This window comes from Myxine glutinosa, chromosome 2 (genome assembly GCF_964187855.1).
Source record: "Myxine glutinosa chromosome 2, kmMyxGlut1.1, whole genome shotgun sequence".
NCBI lineage: Eukaryota > Metazoa > Chordata > Myxini > Myxiniformes > Myxinidae > Myxine > Myxine glutinosa.
In genome coordinates, this window is record NC_136262.1 from 49281664 (window position 1) to 49298928 (window position 17265).

The window sequence follows — 17265 nt, forward strand, 5'->3', positions numbered from 1 at the left end:
CACGTTTCCCAAAATGGCTGCGAACGCGTTTCAAAGATTTCTACAAATCGATGCAAATTCTACAAATACCAATTGATGAGACAAGTGTGCACATGAAGCAGGGAAATACCTCGAGATATACATGCTTCATCAACTTCCTTGTCCTATTTGATTTTTGATAACAAAATGTTCACTTCAACCTTGATGCAGCCTCATAAAAAGAAAACCTTAAGTGGATATTAAGAATTCATCAATCTCATGCTGAGATTGGTTCAGGCAGTCAACTGAGCTTAACAACGACCTTTCCAATTTAGAGAAGAGAAGAAGGGTCCTTGGGTTTCAGTATCTGTGAAAGATTCTTCAGTGGCCTGTGGATCCTGGACCTCTGCCTCGTACTGGGTGCTTGAGCCTGGCTGTCGAGGAAGCTCGGGTTTACCTGATGTGCAAGAGGACAAAATGCATCCAAGGTCAGGTGTAGTAGGAAACAAGCACGAGTGGTCAGACAACTGATAGAACAACCCAACTTTCCACGTCTTACCAAACGAAGCAAGCGTTTGCTGCTGTTCATCCCGACAGGAGAAAAGCAATTTTGGAGTCGTCGACCGAGGAGTTCCTCCATCTTCCCAAGGTCGAGTGGCTGCACTTGCCCTCTCTTTTGATTCCACCTCAACCTCCACCTCAACCTGGAATCCATCAGGGTACTTCTCCTGGATGTCACACGCGTCTAGGTCATACCTGCACGCAATACAATTCCCAAAGCTATAATCAAATGGAGACTCCAATCTCCAAAGCAGCAATTGCATCCAACAGCTCCAATCCATACAGAGTGGGGCAGTTTGCATGAAACAAGCTTACAATCCTGCAGAATGGGACTTTTCATCATCTGGAAACATCAATGCAACATAGCCCACAATTACAAACCATCTACAATGCCTGGCCATTAATTACAATAACTGTGTGCCAAATGCATGCAAGTATGCTGCTCTCAGCCCTGGTTCAAATGTTTGGGCAAAGATCTTAAAAGTAAGGATTAAAAGATATAGCATTTATAACCATGTGATGCTCTCCCACAGGCATTTCTACTCACATCACTTCATCTACAGCTGCCTAAAGGTACGCACAGTCGCCTCTAAGCTGTATAGCGTGGGTTTGAATCCCGACCCAGCTATAAACTGTCTCACAGGCAGGGTGATTCATCAATGTGTGTGCCGTGCCTCAGATGGACGTTAAACGGGCGTACCGTCCACCAGCATTCGTTGGTGGGTGTTAAATACCCCACAGTGTCCTTTGCAAAGAGTAAACGAGCCATCACCGGCACCGTGAACAAATTACAAATTCCCACCATGACCAACAGAGGGCATCACATCAGCGGCACAAGCGTGCCTTCAGCCAATGATGCTACCTCAAATCTTGTGCTGCATACAAACTATCTATATAGTCCGGCAGCTAAGCTAAATATAGCATAACAATTGTGCATTTTGTGAGGAAAGCACCAAATTTGGCACACGAGTAGACTATCATATTATGAAAAGATCTGGATATTGGGCCATCTCAGATTCAGAGATTTGATTTTTGCAAGATTTTCAAGCTGAGATTGCAATGCCAGGGACGGCCGACTCCTTCCTGCGAGCTGCCCACGTCACCCGCACAAGAAGAGCTCATCAAATCACTGCAACACCGTGCGCATGAACGCCTCTGTATGACATATGCTGATGATGCAGAAGACCTGCCTGAGTTCGAAGACTGGTGTCACCAGAGAGGAGAAGACATTCCCAACTTTCAGTACTGGGCAACTGTGATGGAACTAGAGATGTTGGTACTGGTCTACGTGCGTTCTCTGCGGCAGGCTTCATTCACGATGTACCTTGATGCCCTGACGGAACTGGTCCCATGGTTCCATGCCTTAGACCACACACACTATGCCAGGTGGGTCCCTGTTCACCTGAGGGACATGGTTGCACTCCCAATGAAACACCCAGATGTAGCCAGAGAATTCAGGGCTGGCAACTTCACTGTACAGAAGACGAAGAAGGTGTTCTCTTCGATCCCAATCAACCAGGCGCATGAACAGAATAATGCCTGCATCAAAGGAGATGGTGGAGCAGTCGGCCTCACTGACAACCCAAGTGCCCTGTGGCGTTGGATGATTGCCGGGCCAGAAGTTGCCAGGGCCATAGAAGAGTTCCAAGATGGCCATCAACACTGGGGGAGGCGAGAGGACACACGTCATCACGACCAGACACCAAGTGTGCAGACCTCTTTCGCCAAGGATGTCCGCGCCCTTGTCAGCGTCATAGAAGAGCTTGGCAACCCCTTTGAGGAAGAGAGCATGGATCTGGTTGTCCTTGACACAAAGGAAATTGCAGGTCCTGCTGCAGTTGAGACTGTCAGGAATGTGAAGAATATTGGCCAAGAGCAGTTCCAGGCTTTCACCAGAGAATGCCTGGTGGAAAGGACCAAGCCAATTGATGATGCAATTCGTCGGAACAAGCTGAAGGTGCCATTTTGGAAAATGGCTGCCACAGCCATCAGGGGCTGAATTTGAGATGGCCCAGTATCCAAATCTGTTCATAATAGGATAGTCTACTAGTGTGCCAAATTTGGTGCTTTCCTCACAAAATGCACAATTGTTATGCTAAGTTGCCCCACTAATAGTGGAAATATCTGCAGGCGCACACATGCCAAAAGTAAATTCTTGCTTTCCTGCATTTACTTCCTGTTATCTCCGCTACTCCATTGCAAATAAGTTATTCGTCCATCGTGTTGTCAATTTTTCATATGAGGTGGTAGAGACGATGAACCTGCACCATTTCCACCCAGATGCTCTTTGAGTGGTTGAAAGAGGTGCACATCAAATTGCAAGATATCCAGACTATGGAAAACGGTCTTCACTTTCCTATCACACAGACATAATGCATCGTCTTGGGAAAACCCAGAAAGCTGTACACAGCTATGACGTCACTTCACAAAGAAGATGCCAGGTGATGCCACCATCGCTCCACCAACTTAACGGTCGTTCTTTCACAGTACTTAGAACAAAAGGTGCAAGTTAACTTCGAATCACACAAAAGTTTAAAATCATTTTCTTTTTCTCCAGCAATGCAGTCGGATCGGAACCACGAGTGGAGGACATGCTTTCTGGCCCAGAACAAAGTTTACCAAAGCAAGTGTGCTGGTGCATGCTTGCCGTACTTGCTGAAGCGAATCGAGGTGGCATTCCGCGGGATGAATCCAGTGTGGAATTGGATCTGAAAAACCTTCATAGACATCATCTGTAGGGCATGCATGGAAGCAGCAAACAAATAGGTGTTAGAACCCTGCAATGGGCTCTGCAGAATGTGGAACCAGACAAGGGCAACAGCATTAAAAAAGGCAAATACCAGACAATGGGTGATTTTGTAGGGTCATGAACAAGGTGATAAAGAAAAGGAAGCCTCACCTCAAATTTTCTAGTTATCTAGTTCCGTCAAGTCGTGTCCGACTTATGGTCACAATCACGATTTCTCTAAACACCCCTATCCTGCACTGCTTCCGGAAGCTCTGGCAGAGAAAGATTGGTTGCAGTCTTTACCCCATCCATCCAGTGCATACAAGGTCTGCCTCTTCCTCTTCTTCCCTCAATCAGACCCAGTATGGTTGATTTCTTCAGACTTTCCTTTGCTGCACTCATAATGCATCCAAAGTATGATAGTTTCTGTTTTAGCATCAGCCCTTCCAATGTACATGGTGGTATAAATTATTCTAGCACCAATTTGTTTGTTCTTCTTGGGGTCATTGGAACTTTTAACATTCGTCTACAGCACCACATTTCAAAACTGTCAATGTTCCAACTTTCTATATTTTTAATTGTCCATGACTCATTCCATACATTGATTGTAACTGGAAATACCAGAGCATCACCAGTCTCCACTTGGTTTGTATAATCACATCTTTGTCTTTCCTGATCTTTGTCAATCCTGACATTGCTGTTCTCCCCAACGCTAACCCGTCTATGAATTTCTCCTCCTCATTGTCCACTCACTTCAATCTTAGAATCTAGGAAGATGAAACTTTCACCTATTTAAATGTGATTGTCTCCCAGTCCGAACACGTCAATCGTCTCCCATTCCGAACACGTCAATCGTCTCCCCTCCCATTCCGAACACATCAACCGTCTCCAATTACGAACACGTCAACCATCTCCCATTCCAAACATCTCCCATTCCAAACATCTCCCATTCCAAACATCTCCCATTCCAAACATCTCCCATTCCAAACATCTCCCATTCCAAACATCTCCCATTCCAAACATCTCGCATTCCAAACATCTCCCATTCCAAACATCTCCCATTCCAAACATCTCCCATTCCAAACATCTCCCATTCCAAACATCTCCCATTCCAAACATCTCCCATTCCAAACATCTCCCATTCCAAACATCTCCCATTCCAAACATCTCCCATTCCAAACACGTCGATCATCTCCCATTCTGAGTACGTCAATCTTCTAATCCAAACACGTCGACCTTCTCCCGTTCCGAACACGTCCATCTTCTCCCGTTCCGAACACGTCCATCTTCTCCCGTTCCGAACACGTCGATCTTCTCCCGTTCCGAACACGTCGATCTTCTCCCGTTCCGAACACGTCGATCTTCTCCCGTTCCGAACACGTCGATCTTCTCCCATTCCGAACACGTCGATCTTCTCCCGTTCCGAACACGTCGATCTTCTCCCGTTCCGAACACGTCGATCTTCTCCCGTTCCGAACACGTCGATCTTCTCCCGTTCCGAACACGTCGATCTTCTCCCGTTCTGAACACATTGATCTTCTCCCATTCTGAACACATTGATCTTCTCCCATTCCGAACACATCGATCTTCTCCCATTCTGAACACATTGATCTTCTCCCATTCTGAACACATCGATCTTCTCCCATTCTGAACACATTGATCTTCTCCCATTCTCAATATGTCGATCTTCTCAGTTGACAAGATTTTAGTCTTTTTAAGGTTAAATAAATAAAGACCAGCTTTTTCACTTTCCTTCTTCACTGCCTGCAGCAGATTCATCAAGTAATTTCTGCCAACAGAGTGGAATCATCAGCATACCTTAGACTTAGATTGTTGATACATCTTCCTCCAATCCTCAAATCTTCTATCTTGCACATCTATTAACCATTACTTATTTATTTATTGTACTTGCTTGCGACTTATGTAGAGCTGTGATAAAATTAACTGAGTTGACGAAATGGCAGGCCTGATGGCATGTGCAGTATACTGGGAGCAGGATGGCCCAATTTGATGGAGCAGGATGGGAGTAAGTTCGATTTCTCTGATAAAGCAACAACCTGAATGCTCAAGCTTGTAGTACAGTAGAAATTGACAATGACCTAAACATTTTCGATAATAACCATATTTTTGTTTAAAACACCTTATTAGGAGTTGAAATGGCCACAAAAAAAAATTCTCACAAATTTATTCATGGGGAAATACTTTTTCGGGGACATTTTAAAATGGCCAACAATGGGGCTTCATAATGTTAACTTATGTTAAGTAACTACTTTCAATGCACTAATTTATCAATGAAATTAGAGGCAAACAAACATACACTAAATATATTTGGGTCCCTGTACCAAATTTGTGCCAAACATATGCTTGATTTAGAAAGTTGCACTTTAAAAAAGTCGTACTGAATTTTGCAACAAGTACGTGCTGTAAAATCTTCACATATTTATGCATTTCTCATAATGATGTAAATTGAAGTCAAATGTATGGATCATTAATGTTTCACCTTTTAGACATGCACACCCTGAGTTATAATGTACAACACACTGTGAATTATAATACATATACATATTTATAATCTTACAGCAATGGCAATAAATTACATCAAATGTATAGTTGTGTCTACTTTTCAAACTCCAGGCCTACAATAATGTTTTAATACAACATTAACCGGTACAACATTGACAGACTGAATACAAAGTCACACTGAAAAAGTTTACATCTAATTTTACGCAATAGTACATCACACCCCCAAATGAACTAATGCATAACTTCTCAAAATAATGTATTTTGTATCAATATACACTATCCTGCACAGGTGCCCTGTGATTTTAATACTGTCATGTTGTTCATATTGATGAAACATCTCAAAATGTTATACATCATCCATTTCTATGACACCAACTGTGTGAACTGTTTTCACATTGTGCACCAAACTTGCAATGAGTAGTGCAAGCAAGGCCTTTCTTTGGCACAGCTACATGATGTACATAAGCGTTGTTTGCTCCTACAATAGCATCTTATATCAATCAATCAGCAGTTCTGAAGCTGATGGGGCCTTGTCGGTGATAATGGGTACAACTGAACCAGTCTCTACTTTGTATTCATGTTATTCCTCCATAGTTGGCACAGTTTTCAGTTGATGCCATGTACTGACTTGATGATGTACTTGAAGGCTATGATTTTAAAAATTAGGTAAAATTTTGCATATTTTGAATAAAATAATTACATTTTAAAAAGAAATGTGTTCCAGTAATCAGTAACAGTTATTTAGTTTATTATTTTATATTTATCAGAAAGTATTCAAAATTTTATACCATAAATAAGCATATTTGTGAATCATTATCATCTAAACCGGGAAAACGCATTATTTACAGTTTTCTAACAGGTCATACACTATGACCTAATAAAAAACAGGGTGCCCCATGTGTGAATTTATGAGACTTTTTAGATAGAGGACAATCATATAAAGCATTTAGCACCAAAAAATGGTTATCATCGTAAATGTCCAGGTTGGGCTATTTTCATGTCAATTTCAACTGTACTATTGATGCTAGGGGAACTTTTTAATACAAAGGAAAGGGTGCCGCACCACACACTACGCGAAACAAACAGATATCCCATGCAGTGACAATCGCCATCCATTACTTGGACTTGTATCAGTTCTGGCTAAATAACTTGTCCGATTTAATTGCAGATATCGTGAATATTTTCATGGATGTAAGGCAGAGGAGCATGGACATGGAACACATGCAAGATAAAGACATTATTAGACGTGTAGTTTTTACACAAATTATGACGACACATGTGAACAAACAAATATATACATGGAATTTTAAACTGGGTCCGCTACATCATGAGCCGGCGATTCAGATGGGACAGCAACAAACCAACTCGATTTACAGTTTATTGATCGTTTTTTTTACAATTCCCATCAAAATCATTGCATTTGATTGCTGTTGTTACCTTCTGATGTTTCATGCTCTTGCACGTCAACAGCTTTTGACAGAGGATGTACGGAAAAAGCCCCACATTATGTAGCCAAATAGCAAAGGTCTACTAAATAGCAAAGGTCTACAACTACAGAGTTGCAGCCATAATCATGTGATGCACGAATGTGAACCTATAACAGGCTACTGATGGTTCAAGCAAAGCAAAGGCAGATTCACCAGCATCGAGCTGCCATTGTCATGCCGATAGACTTATATAAGCATTCTTCAAATTGACACAATAAGAGCATCAAGTTGGCCATCCTACTCCAGGTCTATATCCAACTTGAAGCTTTGTGTTGTCCTTTAAAATACGGTGAGCAATCTCAACTATATCAGTTTTCCGAGAATGAGGCATAAAAATATGTAACATTTTTGGATCAAACCCTGTCCCCTGTAAGATACATTGCCAAATGCTAACCTTTGCTTGTAGTCGTCCACCCAGGGAGGATCGGGCATGGTAAATGACCATTACCACATCACCTTGGACAGTGACTCCCAGCGGAATGACCGCCCTGCCATCCTCAATGGCAAACTCACTATAGGGCAAAGGAGAGAGTTTTAAGAGTTGATCCATAGTATTAAACAACATTACAGCACAATCGGAGGCACACTTGGCAAAATTGGGACCAACTTCTCTAAATGCAGCAACTAAATTTTTGAGAAGCAAATCACATCATCTGCTTTGATAATAATAAAATCAATCTTCTCCTTGCCTCATACGATCATACTCCTGGGATGTGGTCAACACACGATCATCTCGCAGGTACACCTCACAGAACGGCCTACACCCGCTTCGCTGCTTGTTGAACAACGGCACGGGGGCCATGGAAATGCTCCGCAAGGTCACTGCCTTGCCATGAGGCATCACTGGCTCTTCAGACACCATGTCGCATATGTACTCCACGTATCTTGCAGAATGCAATGGCAGGTAAGGAAATGTTATTCACCAAAAACATGCTGTCAAGTGAACATACTGTCAGTTTCTTTTTAACCAAAATAGATTGGGATTTTAAAAAGTCATTGACATAGACTGTGTTGTTTATGACATCTCGTTTGTCATATTAGATTAGACGTATTAGATAATACTAGGACGTGCCCGTACGTGGGTGCCCGTACGTGCGTGCAAAAAAACATGCGTGCAAACAACAACAACAAAAAAAAACTTTGAAACCACGTGGCAGTAACGACCACAGAACCCCCCCCCCCCTCTATTTACATGAAAGGGTTTGGTCCATTCGCAACGCCCACAGAACCCCCCCCCCCCCTCTATTTACATGAAATGGTTTGGTCCATTCGCAAAGCCAAAGCGAACGGCGAACGGCTAAATCGCCATAGCTCGGTAACTACTTCTCCGATTAATATGAAACCTTGAAAAGGCACATCCTCGGGTCCCCAGCAATATACCTGGCAAGTTTCAAGTATATCGGACCCGTGGTTGTCGAGAAACAGCGGTCACAGACACACAGACATACACACAGACATACAGAGATTACTGGAATTATAGATAGACTAGGACGTGCCCGTACGTGGGTGCCCGTTCCTTGGTGCGGCCCGCGTGACCGTACTATATATATATCTAAAATTATATCCCCCCCCCTCTATTTACATGAAATGGTTTGGTCCATTCGCAAAGCCAAAGCGAACGGCTTGCGAGTACGGTGACAATCCCCCCCCTCTATTTACATGAAATGGTTTGGTCCAAAGCGAACGGCTTGCGAGTACGGTGACAACCCCCCCCCCCCCTCTATTTACATGAAATGGTTTGGTCCAAAGCGAACGGCTTGCGAGTACGGTGACAATCCCCCCCCTCTATTTACATGAAATGGTTTGGTCCAAAGCGAACGGCTTGCGGAGTTTGGTAAAGAAATCGCCATAGCGTGCACAAACGCGCAGGAAAGCGAAAGAATCGCAAATTAGTTTTAATTAGTTTTAAAACATAGTTTAACGCCAACATAGCGGCAACATAGTTTGCCAACGTGAAATAAATGAATACGCTCTCAAATGTGCCGTCCGAGGCAGAGTCTGTTCGCCACGTTCGGCACACGTGATAACTCGCTGCTCTCTGATTGGTTGAATCGTTTTTTGGACATAGCTCGGTAACTACTTGTCCGATTAATATGAAACCTTGAAAAGGCACATCCTCGGGTCCCCAGCAATATACCTGGCAAGTTTCAAGTATATCGGACCCGTGGTTGTCGAGAAACAGCGGTCACAGACAGACACACCGAGATTACTGGCATTATAGATAGACTAGGGCATGCCCGTACTATATCTATATCTAAAATTATATCCCCCCCTCTATTTACATGAAATGGTTTGGTCCATGAAATGTTTTGGTCCATTCGCAACGCCAAAGCGAACGGCGAACGCTTTACATGAAATGGTTTGGTGCATGAAATGTTTTGGTCCATTCGCAACGCCAAAGCGAACGGCGAACGGCTTGCGAGTACAGTGACAATCCCCCCGGGGTTTTAATTAGTTTTAAAACATCGTTTAACGCCAACATAGCGCCAACATAGTTTGCCGACGGGAAATAAATGAATACGCTCTCAAATGTGCCATCCGAGGCAGAGTGTGTTCGCCACGTTCGGCACACGCGATAGCTCGCTGCTCTCTGATTGGTTGAATCGTTTTTTGGACATAGCTCGGTAAGTAATTGTCCGATTAATATGAAACCTTGAAAAGGCACATCCTCGGGTCCCCAGCAATATACCTGGCAAGTTTAAAGTATATCGGACCCGTGGTTGTCGAGAAACAGCGGTCACAGACAAACAAACGTACAAACAAACACACAGAGATTACTGGAATTATAGATAGATGACACATTTGTCATATTAGACAGATTCAAGATGGCGATGGCGCATTCTGGCGTGTGCTGAGGAGCTCGCGTGGAGTAAGGAGAATTAACTGTAACGCGAGCCTGAGGAGAATTAACTGTACCGCGAGCCTGAGGATAATTAACTGTACCGCGAGCCTGAGGAGAATTAACTGTACCGCGAGCCTGAGGAGAATTAACTGTACAGCGAGCCTGAATAGAATTAACTGCACCGCGAACCTGAGGATAATTAACTGTACCGCGAGCCTGAAGAGAATTAACTGTACCGCGAGCCTGAGGAGAATTAACTGTACCGCGAGCCTGAAGAGAATTAACTGTACCGCGAGCCTGAGGAGAATTAACTGTACCGCGAGCCTGAAGAGAATTAACTGTACCGCGAGCCTGAAGAGAATTAACTGTACCGCGAGCCTGAGGAGAATTAACTGTACCGCGAGCCTGAGGAGAATTAACTGTACCGCGAGCCTGAGGATAATTAACTGTACAGCGAGCCTGAATAGAATTAACTGCACCGCGAACCTGAGGATAATTAACTGTACCGCGAGCCTGAAGAGAATCAACTGTACCGCGAGCCTGAGGAGAATTAACTGTACCGCGAGCCTGAGGAGAATTAACTGTACCGCGAGCCGGAGAATTAACTGTACCGCAAGCCTGAGGAGAATTAACTGTACCGCGAGCCTGAGGAGAATTAACTGTACCGCGAGCCTGAGGAGAATTAACTGGACCACGAGCATGAGGAGAATTAACTGTACCGCGAGCCTGAGGAGAATTAACTGTACAGCGAGCCTGAATATAATTAACTGCACCGCGAACCTGAGGATAATTAACTGTACCGCGAGCCTGAAGAGAATCAACTGTACCGCGAGCCTGAGGAGAATTAACTGTACCGCGAGCCTGAGGAGAATTAACTGTACCGCGAGCCTGAGGAGAATTAACTGGACCACGAGCATGAGGAGAATTTAGAGAATTAACTGTACCGCGAGCCGGAGAATTAACTGTACCGCAAGCCTGAGGAGAATTAACTGTACCGCGAGCCTGAGGAGAATTAACTGTACCGCGAGCCTGAGGAGAATTAACTGGACCACGAGCATGAGGAGAATTAACTGTACAGCGAGCCTGAGGAGAATTAACTACCGCGAGCCTGAGGAGAATTAACTGTACTGAGGAGAAATACTGTCAGTTTCTTTTTAACCAAAATAGATTGGGATTTTAAAAAGTCATTGACATAGACTGTGTTGTTTATGACATCTCGTTTGTCATATTAGATTAGACGTATTAGATAATATGACACATTTGTCATATTAGGCAGATTCAAGATGGCGATGGCGCATTCTGGCGTGTGCTGAGGAGCTCGCGTGGAGTAAGGAGAATTAACTGTAACGCGAGCCTGAGGAGAATTAACTGTACCGCGAGCCTGAGGATAATTAACTGTACCGCGAGCCTGAGGAGAATTAACTGTACCGTGAGCCTGAGGAGAATTAACTGCACAGCGAGCCTGAGGAGAATTAACTGTACAGTGCGCCTGAGGAGAATTAACTGTACTGCGAGCCTGAGGAGAATTAACTGTACCGCGAGCCTGCGGAGAATTAACTGTACCGCAAGCCTGAGGAGAATTAACTGTACAGCAAGCCTGAGGAGAAGTAACTGTACCGCGAGCCTGAGGAGAATTAACTGTACAGCGAGCCTGAGGAGAATTAACTGTACCGCGAGCCTGAGGAGAGGAGCTCACGTTTTTGGTGAGAACTGGTATTCTGAGGAGATTGGCCTTCCTAAGAAGGAGAGCTTTAAGGAGGTCATCCTGCCTGCCTGCTTTGGCCTTGGTGTTAGCATCCTCCACCGTTGCCTGTTCATGGTCCTGTTTGTCTCATCATCTCTTCGTCGTCCTGCTCATCTCATCGCCTGCTCCGTGCCCACCCTCTCAACCGCTGCCACCAGAGATAAGTCGCCATTTTGTGTCCCTCGCCCCATCTGTGCTTGTGACTTGACGCCTTAGTTTTTATCGGATTTATTTTACTTCATTGTATATAGTTATTATTGATTTCATTCTCCGTTTATTTGTGCGGGATTAAACCCGTTTGGTTTTATTAAAAGCTTTATCCCGATGTGTACCCTGGTTAGAATAGGTACACCATATCCCTGCATGTTGGAAGAGGCGACTAAGAGGGTTGGCGTCAGGAAGGGCATCCGGCCATAAAAACATTGCCTCAAAAAGAGAATCATGACAATTACAACTACGTATGGGCAGGGTACAGCCCGAAGTGGAGATCGGTTTCTGAGGTTTGGGACATGGAATGTAGGGACAATGACAGGGAGATCAGGAGAAGTGTCTTTTTCTTTTTCAGGGAGATCAGGGACAATGACAGGGAGATCAGGAGAAGTGTCTGACAGGGACAAGAAGTCTTTTTCACAATTGTGTTTTTGTCGAAACTGTATCAACATTCGGTGTGTGTACCTATGGTGTGTCTATAGTAAGATTATCGGTGTTAATTTCTCATACATGTACACAAAATCGTCGGTTAATTTGTGTCGCGTATGCTGAGGCCTAGTAGGCTACCATGTCCGACCTTGAGGCTTTGTTTTTCTCTCAGCGTTTCGTCGATTGCGCTGCAATTACTTTTGTTCTCCGTTTTTGTCCCAGTCTTTCACCCCATACTTCCTTGTTTAAAATCTCAACTCAAAAAAAAAAACCCCAAAAAATATTTCCTTCTCTGTTCTTATTCGTTTATTCGTTGTTCTTATTTGTTCGTTCGTTCTTCGATCACGTTGTTCGTGATCACGTTGTTAAAAATGTTTAAACTTACCCCTGAAGAACTGTATTCTGTCATATATGATAACACCTTTTTCTTCTTCTTCTATAAAAGGATGCTTTCGACTTGTTCACCAAATATATTCATTCCAAAAAAAAAATCCATCTCTTACAGTTCCTTTTTTCTACATTCCCGAAACTCTCCTGCACTCCACCCCTCCTTCAGCGTCCTCAAACGTATTTTTGACTCGAAGGTCTCAAGAAACTCATTTTGCAATAAATGTTCGTTTCCCTTTAATCGTACACTTTTCAAAATCCAATCTCACAGCTCCCCTCCAAATCTTCCCCATCACCCTTCCCCTCCAAAACTTACCCATCACCCCACCCCTCCAAATCTACCGCCTTGCCCCTCCCCTCCAAATCTTCCCCATCACCCATCTCTTTCAAATATTCCCCCTTGCCCCTCCCCTCCAAATCTTCCCCATCACCCATCCTTTTCAAATCTTCCCCCTCCCGTCCAAATCTTCCCCATCACCCCTTCCCTCCAAAACTTCCCCATCACCCCTCCCCTCCAAAACTTCCCCATCACCCCTCACCTCCAAATCTGCCCCCCTTGACCCTCCCCCCCAAATCTTCCCCATCACCCATCTCTTTCAAATCTTCCTCCTTGCCCCTCCCCTCCAAATCTTCAACATCACCCATCCCTTTCAAATCTCCCCCCTTGCCCCTTCCCTCCTAAACTCCCCCCACACCCCCTCCCCTCCGAGACTCTCCCTCGCTCCTCCCCTCCTATACTCCCCTCTCACCCCTCCTCCTCAAAGCGTCCTCCCCGCTTCTTCCCCCTTCCAACTTTCACCTTCATCTCCCCCAACCTTCTGCCTCGCTCTTCCCCCTCCTCAAATAACACCTCTCTGTGCCTCACCCAATCACCATCAAACCTTTTGTCCACCCCATTCTTCCCTTTCTCCAAGCTATTCTGAAATCTCTGACACACCTTCAACAGCTCTCCCTACCTCTTCCTCGTCTTCCACATCTTACCCTACCCCCCCCCCCCTGTTCTGTATCCGATGCTCCCCCTTCCTCTTCATTAACGGTATGGACCTCAAACATCTGGGGCCTTCGCTCAAACTTGACTGATCTCTCCATACAGGTTGCTTCTGACAAACCAGACGTGATCTGCTTAACAGAAACCTTCCTCCTTCATGATGTCTCTGATTCCTTGGTATCTCTCCCAGGTTACTCCCTCCTCCGGTATGATAGACCTGAGCCTCGTTCTGGAGGTGGGGTTGCTATCTTTAGAAAAAAACTCTCTTCCTCACTCGCCCTGCACTGCCCTCTCTCCACCCCACCCCCAGGAATACCTTTGGCTACGGCTTCCCCTTCGCTCCCAACCTTTATTCATATGTGTGCTGTACCGTCCACCAAACAGTGATGACCCCATCTACATCTCGCTGTCTGATAAGATGGTCCAACTTCTATCTACCCATCCCAACTCTCTCTTCCTCACATGCGGTGATTTCAATTGTCACCATACCAGTTGGCTGGGTGTGGGTACCTCTCTCACCAGCCATGGCTCTTCAGCAAAGGACTTCTGCGACTCACTGGGACTGACACAATCTGTCAATTTCACGACCCGGATCTCAGTCAACGGAGCATCTTCTCTTCTGGACTTGGTTATGACTAACTTCCCTGAAAATGTCTGCTGCTCTTCTTCTGCTCCAATCAGCTCATCTGATCATGTGCTTGTTAAAGTGGACATCTCTCTGACCATTCTCAGAGAGCCTCCTCAGCGTCGACGAGTCTGGCATTTCACTCAGGACAACTGGCACGGTCTTCAAGCAGCCATCAATCATCTGGACTGGTCTCCCATCTCTACCGCCTCTGACATCAACTCATCCTGGGAATTCTTCCAAAGTAAATTGCTCTCTCTCATGCACAGATTTATCCCATCTCGTCTTCAGTTGTCATACCCTTCTTCACGTCCATGGTACACGGAATCTTGTGGTGAGGTTGTTGCCCAGAAAAAAACTTGCTTTCGTCTCCTGGAAAGCAAATCCAACGGAAGGAAATCTCATTTCCTTTCACAAAGCCCGAAACAAGTGTGTGTCCACCCTCAGGAGAGCCAGGAAACAATATCTCTCCGTTCTCAAGACCGAACTCTCTTATCTGTCTCCGTCTTCCAAATCCTGGTGGTGTCTGGTCAAATCTGTTTCTGGTGTTTGTTCCCCCTCCATCCCCTCCCTCACCTCAAACGGCTACACGGCTGACTCCGCACGTGAAAAAGCTGAATGCCTCAACTCTGTGTTTGCCTCTAAATCTTGTGTCCCAAACCCATCCCTCTCTGTACCCACCGTACCCAGTCATACCCAGCTGCTCCTGGACTCTGTGTCCTTTCCTCCTGAAAAGGTGGAAAAGTTTCTGTCAACCCTCGACTCTGATTCTGCAACTGGACCTGACGGCATCAGCCCACGGGTCCTAAAATCCTGTTCTTCCGCTCTTTCACTCCCTCTCTCTGATCTCTTTACCCTCTCTTTTGCTCAAAGTCATCTGCCATCTGCTTGGAAATCAGCCAACATCACCGCTTTGCACAAAAAAGGTGCAATAACAGATCCTAGCAACTACAGACCAATCAGCCTTCTCCCAATCAGCAAAGTCATGGAATCCATCATTGCTTCAGATATGAAATCTTTCCTCTTCTCCAATGGCTTGATCTCTGATCATCAATATGGTTTCAGACCTGGTCACTCTACTCTGGACATGCTGCTTCTGCTTTCTCAACAATGGATGGAGGTCCTCAATGCCAAACAGGAAATTAGAGCAGTCTCCCTTGACATATCACGTGCCTTCGATACGGTCTGGCACCCCACTCTGCTCACCAAACTCTCCTCCTTTGGTATCCATTGAAATCTCCACGCATGGCTGGCGGACTTCCTCTCTAGTCGGTCAACATGTGGCACTGAATGGGTTTCTCTCATCTTCTCTTCCTGTTCAGGCTGGAGTTCCCCAAGGCAGTGTTCTGGGCCCTGTGCTTTTTCTGGTCTTCATCAATGATCTCTCTGACTCTCTCGAAAATCCTCTCTATCTCTTTGCTGATGACTCTACTCTGTCGCTCCATTGCTGGTCCCTCAGATCGGCAGTCTGCAGCCTCCTCACTCTCTGCAGACCTGGACAAAATCACAGACTGGGCAAACAAGTGGAACATGTCTTTCAATCCTGACAAATCTCACACTCTTACGATGTCTCTCCGAAAAGACCGACTGGACAACACTCCCATCCACTTTCTGAATAATCCTCTCCAAGAAGTTCTGTCACTCAAGCTTTTGGGTCTCACTATCTGCCATGATCTTTCCTGGGAAAACCATATTCCAAATCTGGCCCCCAAAGCCAGTCGCCGACTGGGCATCCTCCGTCGTGCGAAGTCCTTCCTTGGCACACCTGAGCTCCTCACCACATACAAGGCTTTCATCCGCAGCTCAATGGAATACTGCTCTCCCCTCTGGGCTGGTGCTCCTGCCTCACACCTATCTCATCTTCACGCTGTTGAAACTAAAGCGTTCAGAATCATTGGAATGTCCGCGATGAAGCCAACTCCAAGGGCCTTTCACTCACTCACCAAAGGCAGGTTGGTGGTCTTTCCGTCTTCTACCGACTCCTCTCTGGCCATGCCCCCCCAGCTCTCTCCTGGCTCTGTCCCCCAAAGATTCCTACAGGTCGCACAAGATCTGCCTGCAACCCTCTTATGGTTAAACTGCCAAAATCAAGACTCTCTGCTCACCTTCACTCCTTCATTCCTCTTTTCTCCCGCCTCTGGAACAAACTCCCCCACTCTCTTCAATCCCACTCCACCCTCCAGGTCTTTAAAACAGCTGTTCCCCACCATCTCTTATCTTCCCCCATCCAAAACCTTGATCTTTTCTACCCCCGCTAATTTCACCCCAAATCCACTTTTTTGAAATACCAACTTCTGTCCTGGAAGTCCTTGGTGTCCTTGTGTTTTATACTTCTCCCAACAACCCGCCCCCCCTCCTTCCCATGCCTCCTCCCCCCAAGCCCTCTCCCTCCCACACATCTCCCTGCTCTCAAATGTTGTGTTTGTGTACTTGCCCTTCTCTACCCATCTTGTCTTCCGCTCCCTCTTTTTATATATTTTGTTTGTCTGGATGATTTGTTTGTGAAATAAATGTTAGCTCTTTCACGAGCCTCGATTCAGTATACAAAAAAAAAAAAAAAAGTGGTGGAAGTATTGATCAGAAGAAGAGTGGACATATGTTGTGTGCAAGAGAGGAGATGGAAGGGAAGTGGTGTGAGAATGGTGAAGGGTAGGCAGGGACAGAAATACAAGATTGTGTGGCAAGGGTGCCCGGAGGGCGTGAATGGTGTTGGTGTCCTGTTTTCTGACGAGTTTGTAGACAGTGTGGTGAGTGTGACTCGAGTGAGTGATAGGTTGATGATG

At 45.3% G+C, this 17265-nt stretch overlaps 1 protein-coding gene across 1 annotated transcript in view; it reads right to left on the bottom strand.

Moving 5' to 3' along the window:
* The window catches only part of GAK (cyclin G associated kinase), a 150560-nt gene that overhangs the window by 17744 nt on the left and 115551 nt on the right, over positions 1 to 17265 (bottom strand). Inside the window, exons 16-20 of the mRNA XM_068108230.2 lie at positions 7947 to 8141; positions 7652 to 7769; positions 3172 to 3251; positions 518 to 714; positions 281 to 415 (exon numbers count right to left, since the gene is read on the bottom strand). Coding sequence (XP_067964331.2) covers positions 281 to 415; positions 518 to 714; positions 3172 to 3251; positions 7652 to 7769; positions 7947 to 8141 — 725 coding nt within the window. The remainder of the gene's footprint in view (positions 1 to 280; positions 416 to 517; positions 715 to 3171; positions 3252 to 7651; positions 7770 to 7946; positions 8142 to 17265) is intronic.